This window comes from Leptonychotes weddellii, chromosome 9, assembly GCF_054177405.1.
Source record: "Leptonychotes weddellii isolate Sample4059 chromosome 9, ASM5417740v2, whole genome shotgun sequence".
Taxonomy (NCBI): domain Eukaryota; kingdom Metazoa; phylum Chordata; class Mammalia; order Carnivora; family Phocidae; genus Leptonychotes; species Leptonychotes weddellii.
The window spans coordinates 77,122,045-77,133,386 of NC_138377.1; the positions used below are offsets into that span (position 1 = coordinate 77,122,045).

The window sequence follows — 11,342 nt, forward strand, 5'->3', positions numbered from 1 at the left end:
GAGGGTGGGTGGTTTAAGGGCTAAATGTTACTATCCTCTCTCTTCTCCCCTTCCCCCAGGATACAGCCCTTTCCTGGACCCCAGCATCTCCCCAGAGTTCCTGGTGGCCTCTGAGCAGTTCTTTTCCACCATGGTGCCTCCTGGGGTCTACATGAGGTGAGGGCAAAGCGAAAACATTTGTGTGTTGGGAGGAATGGGGATGTCATTTGAGAAAAATCTGCCCTCAGGAAAGGATTATCAGTCTGAAGTGTGCTAATTTCCCCAGAGAAGAGTGAATTTGGAGGGGGAAGAACAATTGTTTAAAAAGACATCGTTGTGGTTTTGAAGCACTTTATGTCCATTTTCCTACAGCTGGTGTATATATTAACCCCCCAATTAAACACAGGCTAATTGAGGCTCAGAGGGTGAGTCGCAAAGCCTGCTGGTCTGAATCTTAGGTCTTGACACTACACTGGGGGCATTTTTAACTATAAGCACAGGACCTGGGTCTTGCAAGCCTTTCTAGGGAATTATAATTAAAAAAGCGTGAGAGCTGAAGAGAAATTTTGACTCCAAAATAAGGAAAAGGGAAATTTAAACTAAAAATATACATATTTAATTAAATGTATATGGAACAAAACATGTCAGTTTATTTTTATAATTGCATTATAATTTAAAACAATTTGTAGGTTAGGGGCACCTGGGTGGCTCAGTCGGTTAAGCAGTTGCCCTGGGCTCAGGTCTTGATCCCAGGGTCCTGGGATTGAGCCCCACCTCCGTCCGTCTGGCTTTCTGCTCAGTGGGGAGTCTGCTTCTCCCTCTCCCTTTACCCCTTCCCCCTGCTCGTGCGCTTGCCCACGCACGCTCTCTGTCAAATAAATTAATAAGATCTTTAAAAAACACAATTCATAGGTTAGATTTTCTTACTCTGGAACAATTTTTGGATATGCCTAATCATAGCCAAGAAATCATAGCATTTGACTTATCCATAGACAAGTAATTTCAAGAGAACAATTAAAAATCCTTTTAAAATGTTTTAACATATATATATACACGCTCTCTGTTTGGGAATCAGGAGAGAAGAGGTGCTCTAAACAGAGCCCCATGCTGTTTAGTAATATATACATAGACAGAGAGATGGAGAAAGAGATGGGGGAAGGGAAGCATGTGCATGCTTTGGGCACATTTTTAAATGCTTTTTTTAAAGACTTTATTTATTTATTTGACAGAGAAAGAGACAGGGAGAGAGGGAACAGAAGCAGAGGGAGTGTGAGAGGGAGAAGCAGGCTCCCTGCAGCAGGGAGCCCGATGCAGGGCTTCATCCCAGGACCCTGGGATCATGACCTGAGCTGAAGGCAGACACTTAACGACTGAGCCACCCAGGCGCCCCATGTTTTTAAATGTTTACACTGACCTGGGCCTCTGGCTATGTACAGTCTTGGAGATCAGAGCTGATGCCTGACTTTAGGACCCCATGGCCTCAGTCATCATTCCCCTGCTCCTTGCATTTCAGAAATGCCAGTTGTCACTTCCAGGAGGTCATCAATAGGAACTCAAGTACCTCCAGGGCTCTCCGGGTCTGCAATAGCTACTGGAGCCGAAAGGTCAGGGCTGGGGGCACATATGTGGGTGGGTGTATGCGTGTAGTGTGTGTGTGTGTGTGTGTGTGTGTGTGTGTGTGTGTGTGTCTGAGGTATATGATGAAGGGGGACGGTAGGGCCTAGGCAGCCAGCTGTACATGCTCGAAAGTCCATCCTCCACCTCCACCTCCAGGCTGTGTGAGGGACAGCGAGGCCTATGCAGGTGTAGCTCTACATTCATTCCTTCCTTGTAGGTTTTTCTTCTCCCTTGACAGTTCTGAGTCCCCCATAGGCCTGGAGTACCCCAGCCATCCCACCCCCCCCACCAAGGAAATGTCCCAATTAGACATACCGAAGGCAATGTGTGAATGTGTATGTTGAGGGGGGAACAAGAAGGAAGGAAGAGTTCTGAGATTATCAGGGATAATCTGTCCCATCCAAACCAGGCCAGTGTGGGTAAAGAGCATTGATGAATAATTTAAAGCAAAATCTGATACTTTGTGTAGAGTGTTCACGAGAGAAGAGAGGTAGAAGGAAAAGGGAGAAGAGGAAAGCACAGAATCAGAGTGATAAAGCTGAATTGAGGACGACCTCAGTATCCTCCTAATTGTTTTAATTTAATTTAACTTAATTTAATTTTATCCCTAATGCCCTTTCTATTAAGGAAAAGGCACTGAGTTCAGAAAGGTCCTGTGATTTGCCATGGTCACACAGCTGCTCACTAACAGAGCAAGGACCAAGACCTAGATGTTCTAGTGTCTTTGTTGATCATACTGTCAAGTCTCCTAAAATAGAAGTAAAGTTTTAGATCCCTTGTGTTTGTGGGGACCTGTCTCCCAGCAGCATGAGCTTTGGATGGGGACATCACTCACCCTGAGTGGGGAATCAACCTATGGAGGAGGAATGGCCTGCTGGTTTCAGAGCACACATCAGCACTGGGTGGACCCAGGACATGGACTGTGGTGTGGGGAGAGCCTGGCTGCTCCACCTCCAGCCCCATCTTCTCTCCCCATTCCCAAAGCATCCAAACCTACGGAGAGCTGAAGATGTGGATGCGCTACTGCTGGGCATGGCCTCCCAGATCGCTGAGCGAGAGGACCATGTCGTGGTTGAGGATGTACTAGGTGAGGCTGAGGCTGTCCCTGAAGGCTGTGCCCTGCTAGCCCCTGGGTGGGGATTCTGCTGGAGCTCCAGTGTCAGGCCAGGAGGAGTGTCTGCACCTGGGAGCCTGTACTCCTTCACTGCTGAGAGATGTGGTGACCATGGTTCCCTCTGTGTGATTCTGGTCCCGCCTGGGGCTGGTTGGAGCCTGGGTCTGGGCTAGTGGAGCTGTGGTGGCCCTGAGCTCCCTCAGACTCTCTGCTATTTCATCCCCAGATTTCTGGCCTGGGCCCCTGAAGTTCTCTCGTACAGACCACCTGGCTGGCTGCCTGCAAAGGGGCCGGGATCTGGGCTTGCCCTCTTATACCAAGGCCAGGGCAGCACTGGGTCTTCCTCCTATTACCAGATGGCAGGACATCAACCCTGCACTCTCCCAGAGCAACCATACCGTAAGGAGGGGTTGGGACACGGAGGGCAGGGTGGGAGGGCCAAGGCACATTGGCCCAAGACATGGAAGGGAGGCAGTGAGACACAAACACTAGAGACAAGTCGCTGGGGAGAAGGATGGGACTCACCCAGGTGGCTTTTCCCAGTATCGTACACCAGGATGGAAGTTTCCAGACCAGTAGGATTTGGCAGTATATCTTGTGACTCTGCAGATCTAGCAAATGTTTGTTGAGCATCTCTTGCATGCTAGGCACTTAATAGGCATTATCTCATTTGCTTTCCCAACAACCACGTGAGCAGGTGTAGAGGGTCCTCGACCCAGGAACAAGCTATACTTTTTTATACACCGATACTCAAGCTGCCCTTGGGGAGTTAACTGTCACACCCTGAGCTATCACCTGGGCAAGTGGCATTGCCTGCCAGCCAACAGACCAGTTTTGGTGGCCTTAGCATCTTGGCATAGTGGCGTTTCTGCAATTGCATGCTTGTTTTATTGCTTTCGTCCTTACTATTCTATAAGATTGTTGGAAAGTGGAGAATTGAAAGGCTGATGAAGAAGCAATACGCACATGGGGCTTGTAAGCTTTATAAAATCAATATAAAGATAGGAATCACCAGGCATACTGAAAGTAGCAAATCTTTAGCTTACCTGGGCCTCACTGGAATTAAGCTGGGCAAATGTTTGTTTACATTGCAGAGAAAAGAACTAAAGTAAAGGTCAGGTAGAAAATGCTGCTCATATAATATTGAAGTCTGTCTCCAAAAAGCAATGTATATGCAGGGATTTGATTTTTAAAAACTTTTTTAGCTCTAAGAATAGAAACCTTTTCTAATACATCATTCTACCTTTCCAACTTTTGTACTGGTTTTGACCCTCAACTTTCATACTGTTTTGAGCACAAGCCACATAGGGAACTGGCTGCCTGTTTTGTTCCAACTTTCTAAAATAGGCAGCTGAATCTGTGAGCGAGTTCCCATAAATGAGTTAACTTGTGTAAAGCACTCGGAGCGGTGCCTGGGGCATAATAAGTGATGATTGTCACTGTCATTTATCATTATCATCCTGGGGGCTGATCCCTGCATACTACCTCTTTGCCCCAGGGTGGGTGCCAGGTCCTTGCACTCACTCGTGTCCCTTCTTGGCCCAGGTACTGGAGGCCACAGCTGCCCTGTACAACCAGGACCTGTCCTGGCTGGAGCTGCTCCCCGGGGGGCTCCTGGAGAGCCATGGGGACCCTGGGCCCCTCTTCAGCACCATCGTCCTTAACCAGTTTGTGAGGCTGCGGGATGGCGACCGCTACTGGTTTGAGAACACCAGGAATGGGTAAGGCCTGCCTGGGTCCCTTCCTCAGACTTCACCTTGGCCTGGGACCCAGGCCCTCTGCAGGTGCTATCAGCAGCCCCATGGGCCCTTGATTCCCAGCTGGCCTCCCACGCTCCTCGGCCCCTCTGGGTTTCTTTCCTCATCTGGGTCCCTGGGCCAGAGCAGGCATCTCTCTCCCAATGCAGCAGCTCCCCACCTCTCCCACCCCCAGGCTGTTCTCTGAGGAAGAAATTGCAGAGATCAGAAACACTTCCCTACGGGATGTTCTAGTGGCTGTCACCAACACGAACCCCAGTGCCCTGCAGCCCAATGTCTTCTTCTGGCATATGGGTGAGTGGCCAGGGGGTGCTTGGAGGGGCCTGGGGTCTGGTGTCTCATCCCTCCTCATCCGTGGGCCTGGTTCACGTGTGGTTGGGCAGTAGACTCCAAGGAGGCAGTGAGCCATGTTTCTGCCCTTGAGAACTTTGGTTCTGGGCACCAAGGTGGCCACATGTGGCTGTGTAGGTCCCCTTCTGCACAACTCCAGAGGGTACCCAAGTGGGGACAAGACTGAGACTCAGAGAGACCTAGGGAGGAAGGCTCCCATCAGCTGGGTTGAGCCTGGGGTGGGTGTGATATCAGGAAGGCCCAGTGCAGTGAGGATATCCTAATCCCACAGCAGTGACAAGGGAAGGGCTGTGTGTGTGCGTGTGTGTACATATGTGCATGTGAGGGAGAGAGAAGGCTGAGGTTCATTTTTGACCCCACTTGTTACCCCACTAGGCAAACACCACATTCTTGGTATACTGACAGGGGTAAGCAGCTCTCACCCCTCTGCTACCCAGAGGGCCCCCCCCCCCTACCCTTTCTGCCACTCTAACCTCCTCGGTGATTCTGTGCCAGAGTCTCTGGCCCAGCACGCCCCAGGACTCTAGCTTCCTCTGTCTCCCCAGGAGACCCCTGCCCGCAGCCAAGACAACTCAGCACTGAGGGCCTGCCAGCCTGTGGTCCCTCCATCATGCGGGACTATTTTGAAGGCAGTGGATTTGGCTTTGGGGTCACGATCGGGACTCTCTGCTGCTTCCCCCTGGGTAAAAGTGATGGGCAGGGTGGTGTTGGGTGAAATGCATAAGCTAAGGGGTGGCAGTGGGGTGGTTTCATCTCTAACAACTGTCCATGAGGAGTACTGTTTCTTTGGGCACATGACGAAAACATCAGAGCAGGAGGGGACATGAGAAGTGTGTGACCTGCAGATAAGTCAGCTCCAGGGAAATTTGCCTTCCTGTTCTCCTGGGGTCCCTCCAGGGCCTAGGTTGGTCAGGAGCCACAAGGAATCTGTATTTCACAGTTATTTGCAGGAGCCTGGGCCTGGGAAACTGTCCGAGGCAAACCCTGCTTGAGAACCAGTTGAGAACTAGCTGGGGCAAAGGCTTGAGACTTAGAGTTCGGCATGGCTGTGTGTGAGTCCGCCAGCTGTGGGGCAGAGTGGGTCCAGCTCTGGCACAAGGACTCTGGCCTTAGTCTCTGGCTAGGAAGGGACCTGAGTGGTGGAAGCAGCAGAGGCTGTGTTGGCATCTTACCCAAAGCTCCTTCCCCACCCCTACCCCACTCCCCACCAGGGAGCTTCACAGTTTGAGACAATTGAATGATCCGACCTAGGAGGTGGGGAGAGCAGCGGGTCACTGATCTCAGACTCCTACCTTCCTCTGAGCATCCTCCTGCCTCTGCCCTCTCAGTGAGCCTGCTTAGTGCCTGGATTGTTGCCCGGCTCCGAAGGAGAAATTTCAAGAGGCTCCAGGGCCAGGACCGCCAGAGCATCATGTCTGAGAAACTCGTGGGGGGCATGGAAGGTAGGCCTGGAGCTGGCCAGGGTGCTGTGGGGGAGGACATGTCTCAGGGCTGCAGGCTGCTCCCACCTCAGCAGCCTAAGGAAAAGGCCTCCCTTTTCTAGGCCTCCAAGCAGGTCAGGGCAGATGGGAAAAGCCATGGAGGCGTCAGGTGGAAACTGGACCTGGAGTCCTCCACCCTTCATAGATCCTCCCTGTGGTCCCACATAAAGGGGATGTGATAGACTCAGGGCGGGGAGTCACAGGGCCTTGACTACATTTCATAGGCTTACCATGACTCTCTAGAATCCTCGGCAACAGATGCTTTGCGGCATCTTACACTGGAATTTCAGGCAACAGAGAAGTAATTAATGAAGGTCCAGAGTCACACTGATGGAGGATTGGAATCTTGATTCCACCACTTGAGCTTTTGGGCCTTAGGCAGATTTTTTAATTTCTCTAAACCAAATTTTTTTTTTATCTGTAAAGCAGGAATAGTAATAGCACTTACCTCATGAAAGTTTATGAAGATTATATTAACCAGTTCATGCCAAGTACTTGGTACAGTACTGGGCACACAGTAAACACTCAGGAAATGGTAGTTATTCTTCACGTGGGCTAGAGGCACAGCAGGACTGTTGGGGAGGGGATGACCCTCAGTACTCAAGAAGGGGCCAGGAACTACGGAGGCCCTGACCTAACTCCAGCCCTGGGCCAGCCTCCTTTGTCCTGGCCCCAGCTGACCCAGCCCTGTCTCTCCAGCATTGGAATGGCAGGGCCACAGGGAGCCCTCCCGGCCTGTGCTGGTGCACCTGCAGCCTGGGCAGATCTGCGTGGTGGACGGCAGGCTCTCTGTGCTCCGCACCATCCAGCTGCGGCCCCCGCAGCAGGTCAACCTCATCCTGTCCGGCAACCGCGGACGCCGCGCCCTCCTGCTCAAGATCCCCAAGGAGTATGACCTGGTATGGCCCAGCTGGTCCTATTCCTGGTCCATAGCCAGGGAGGCAGCCGGGTGGAGGGGAAGGAGCACTGAATCAGGCAGGGTTTCTGGCTTCTAGTTCCTGGCTGTAGTACCTGATAGAGAAACGTGAACACATTCATCCTGCTCTGGGCCTGTGGGGTGACATGATCTCCACAGTGCCTTTTTCATGTACAGTCTTCCTCCCCGCTTTCTAAGGATGCTTTGGTGGGTCCTAGCTGGGAGTCCTTGGAAGGAGTCAGGCCCTCTTCCCTGCCCCCTGATTTTAGGATCTAGTGAACTGTTAAGAGATTTTGGAGGGGAACTCAACCAGAGACTGATTTTCAGCTCTGTCTGGCTCCTGGTCCCCTCCGTCATCTGTCCTCCCCACCTTCCCTTCTCTCCTCCAGTGCGAACAGAGAGGGAAGGATGACTGCAGACATATGTCTCTGAATGCAGTCTCTGTGCCTATAATCGAGCCCAGAACCCCACCGAGCCCAGGACATAACAGTAAATCCCTTTTACAAGGGCACTCTTCCCAGTGGCCCCTGACAAAACTCACGCAAAGCCCCTGGCCCCAGGAGGCCTCGACAAATGGTTGCTCTCCCTGTCGCCACTCTGTAGGTGCTGCTATTTAACCTGGAGGCGGAGCGGCAGGTGCTGGTGGAAAACCTTCGGGGGACCCTGAAGGAGAGCGGGCTGAGGTTCCAGGAGTGGGAGCTGCGGGAGCAGGAGCTGATGAGGGCGGCCGTGACACTAGAGCAGAGGAGCCACCTCCTGGAGACCTTTTTCAGGCACCTTTTCTCCCAGGTGTGTAGCTAGGCTCAGGTCTGTCCCTGCATGTCTGCCTATGGTGGTGCCCTCACCTGCGGGGGGCCGTGGGCTGACTCCGGGGAAGTCAGGAGCCCTGACACTACTAATCAGGTCTGCTGCATTTTGGGCCCAACCACCTGGCCTTTCTGTAAGGAGATGCTCCGCAGCGCCTACCTGTGGGACTCCAGGGAGGCCACGTCAGGAGCTTATCTGCATGTGTCACTCAGTGTGCTCCTCAGGGCTGTCCAGCCTTTCTGCCCTCACTTAACTCATCCTGGCCAAAAGCTCGCAGAAACCCAGGGTCAGTGTGGGGGCAGTGAGGACCCTTGGTCCCCCATCCTTGTTGGAGTGCAGCTGCCAGAGGCCTCCATGGGACATTGGTGCCCACCTTGCAGACTTCCATGAACTATTGAGAGGGTGTGGGGAAACAAGCCAGGAAGAGAAATGCAAGGACTTGTACCCATATCTGGCACAGAAATAAAGCCACCTGGGTCCAAAAGGGTGGAGAGGAGACGCTTGGTAAGAGATAAGATCCATTCAGCCTAGGCCCCACTCAAAGAGTTTGTCACCCCTCTGGGAAGAAAGAACAGACACAGAAAGGAAGATAACCAGCACTTCAGAATAATGGCTACAAAACTGAGCCATGAGATAAGCAGTGTAGGAGTTCAGAAAAGGTGGTGAGTCTTCAGGCCGGTGGACGGTCATGGTTCGGGTCAGATTTGGCGAGGACTTAAAAAGAGGTAAAAATTTTTTGGCTCAGAGGAAAGGACCAGGGGGTACTGAGCAGAGGTGCCCAGTAGAAGGGCAAAAAAATTAATGTTTGAGGAGAAGGAGCAGGGTTGGCTGGCCCGGGAGAGGATTCATGAGGGAAGCGACCATTTAATGGTCATTTACGATGTGCCAGGCACATGGCTCTTGTCATTTACTCCCCAAGCCCATTGAACTTGAGTATGCACTAGAATGAAGGGACCCCCAGGTGGGGAGACTCATTGCCAGGGCCCAGGTAGGGCTGGGGCACATCCACTCAGTTCGGGACCCATCAGGGCTATGGGGACTCCTTGTGCTGGGGGTGTGAGGGTGTGCTACTGTGTCTTGGGGATAGCTGCCAACCCTCTCTGTCTGCACAGTACTTCCAGGTTTCAAGATGTTTTCCATACAGCGTCTCTTGTTGATTCTCACAATAGCCCTGTGAGATAAGTAAGGCATGTAAGAAAAATGAATGCCAGACAACTGGAGAGACTTGCCTGAAGTCACACAGCAAGTGGGTGGCAGAGCTGGGACAAGAACCCGGTCTTTTGCCTCCAGCCCCAGGCTCTTTCCACTAAAGCTCCTTGTTTGAAGCAACAAGATTTGCCTCATGAAACCACAGCCAGGTTGGGACTGGGGGCCCCTGGTTGACAGGCAGGAGAAATAGGTGCTGTGGCCTGAGGTCTGCCTGCTTCCCTCACCGCCTGTTCTGATGCTGGGGCAGCCCCTGGGCGGGCTGAAGATAGCCCACCGTGAGAATTCCCCTTTCCCAAGCACAACTTTTTCTCAACTCAGCTGAGGCTTTTTCTCAGTCAAAACGCCTTTGGGTGTAAGAGCAAGCTAGCACTGACAAAGGGTCAGTTGACTCTGAGGCTATGGTGATGTCTCAGGAATTCCAAAGGGAGGTCTGTGACCTGGCCTGGAAGGGGCAAGGAAAGGGAGAGTTGCCAGCAAACAAGGTCACTCACTTCTCTCTCTTGGCCTGCCTCGTTTTCTCTGTGTGTTTACTTCCCTCTGTCTGTGTCCCTGAGCACTTGGAAGAAGATGGTGGTCCACCACTTTTGAGTTTTCTTGTGCTCAGGTCAAGACAGACCTGGGACCTCTTAGTCCCAATTCCAGATTGTCTGCTTGTGTCAAGTGTGCATGCCTGGTCCAATCAGCTAACACAGAGGGCCAGGGCTCTGTAGAAGAAATGGCCCCAGGGACTACCTGCTGGGCACAGGGTAGGTGCTCAGGAGACAGGGTGCTGGGCAGAAACCTGGAAAAGGTGGATCCTACAAGGCTCAGCTTGACTTCAAATCAAGGAAACCTTGTCTCCTTCTCTGTCTCTCTCCCTCTGCTGCTGCCCGAGTGCAGGTGCTGGACATCGACCAGGCGGACGCAGGGACCCTGCCCCTGGACTCATCACAGAAGGTACGGGAGGCCCTGACTTGCGAGCTGAGCAGAGTTGAGTTTGCCGAGTCCCTGGGCCTCAAGCCCCAGGACATGTTTGTGGAGTCCATGTTCTCCCTGGCTGACAAAGATGGCAATGGCTACCTGTCCTTCCGGGAGTTCCTGGACATCCTGGTGGTCTTCATGAAAGGTAGGGGAGAAGGGAGTGATTGTCCAGGTAGGAGAGGATGGAAGGGGCTAGAGACTGAGGCTGAAGGGTAGCTGACCCATTGGAGATGGGGAAGTGCCAGATCAGGTCTCCAGCCATGGCAGACATCTGGGAGAACCCAGGTAGAGCTCAGGAAGCACAATGACCCCTTGTTGTGTTCAGCAGTGGGTCACACTCATGTGAGGCCCCTTCTGGCCAGCCTGGGGTTTAGGCAGGTAGGTTGGGGCTCTCACGGGGTCCTCTTCCTCCCAGGCTCTCCTGAGGAGAAGTCTCGCCTTATGTTCCGCATGTATGACTTTGATGGGAATGGTCTCATTTCCAAGGACGAGTTCATCAGGATGCTGAGGTTGGTCCTGTAGCATGGCCAGAAGAGTGGGCCAGGACAGGGACTGCTGGTGGAAAGAAGTGGGGGCATGAAGGTGGGAGCAGGAGGGTAAAGAGCTGGGGCCATATAGCCGAAGACTATTATAACTAGGAGGGGGCTTGGGATTTGGCCAGTTGGGGACCTTCCATGTGGGCTCTGAAGGCCTGGTGGGATGGCCAGTAGGCCCTCCTGTCTAGGCCTCAGGCTTCTTTTCAGGGCCTGATGGCTTCCCTCCCCCAACCCCAGGTCCTTCATCGAGATCTCCAACAACTGCCTGTCCAAGGCCCAGCTGAAGGAGGTGGTGGAGTCCATGTTCCGGGAGTCCGGCTTCCAGGACAAGGAGGAGCTGACGTGGGAGGACTTCCACTTCATGCTGCGGGACCATGACAGCGAGCTCCGATTCACGCAGCTCTGCGTCAGAGGTGGGGCAGCCTGGCCTTGGGGCTGACTGACGTAACCATTAGACACGGCAGGCCCAGTGCATCAGGCCCACCTACTTTTAGGAGCCCACAGAAATGTTTTAATCTCTTTTAAAATCAGAAGAATGAATGAATATAATAATAATAATGAATAGGTGATAATATATCCAGCCTGGATTATATCCTTTTATATACCGACACGGTT

General features: G+C 52.5%; 1 protein-coding gene across 1 annotated transcript in view; it reads left to right on the forward strand.

The window, feature by feature from the left end:
• Positions 1-11,342, forward strand: part of DUOX1 (dual oxidase 1) — a 33,133-nt gene that overhangs the window by 8,089 nt on the left and 13,702 nt on the right. Inside the window, exons 9-21 of the mRNA XM_081831027.1 lie at positions 39-156; positions 1,493-1,583; positions 2,581-2,683; positions 2,937-3,109; positions 4,256-4,431; positions 4,643-4,761; positions 5,364-5,501; positions 6,147-6,260; positions 6,999-7,198; positions 7,819-8,004; positions 10,111-10,336; positions 10,607-10,700; positions 10,965-11,140. Coding sequence (XP_081687153.1) covers positions 39-156; positions 1,493-1,583; positions 2,581-2,683; positions 2,937-3,109; positions 4,256-4,431; positions 4,643-4,761; positions 5,364-5,501; positions 6,147-6,260; positions 6,999-7,198; positions 7,819-8,004; positions 10,111-10,336; positions 10,607-10,700; positions 10,965-11,140 — 1,914 coding nt within the window. The remainder of the gene's footprint in view (positions 1-38; positions 157-1,492; positions 1,584-2,580; positions 2,684-2,936; positions 3,110-4,255; positions 4,432-4,642; positions 4,762-5,363; positions 5,502-6,146; positions 6,261-6,998; positions 7,199-7,818; positions 8,005-10,110; positions 10,337-10,606; positions 10,701-10,964; positions 11,141-11,342) is intronic.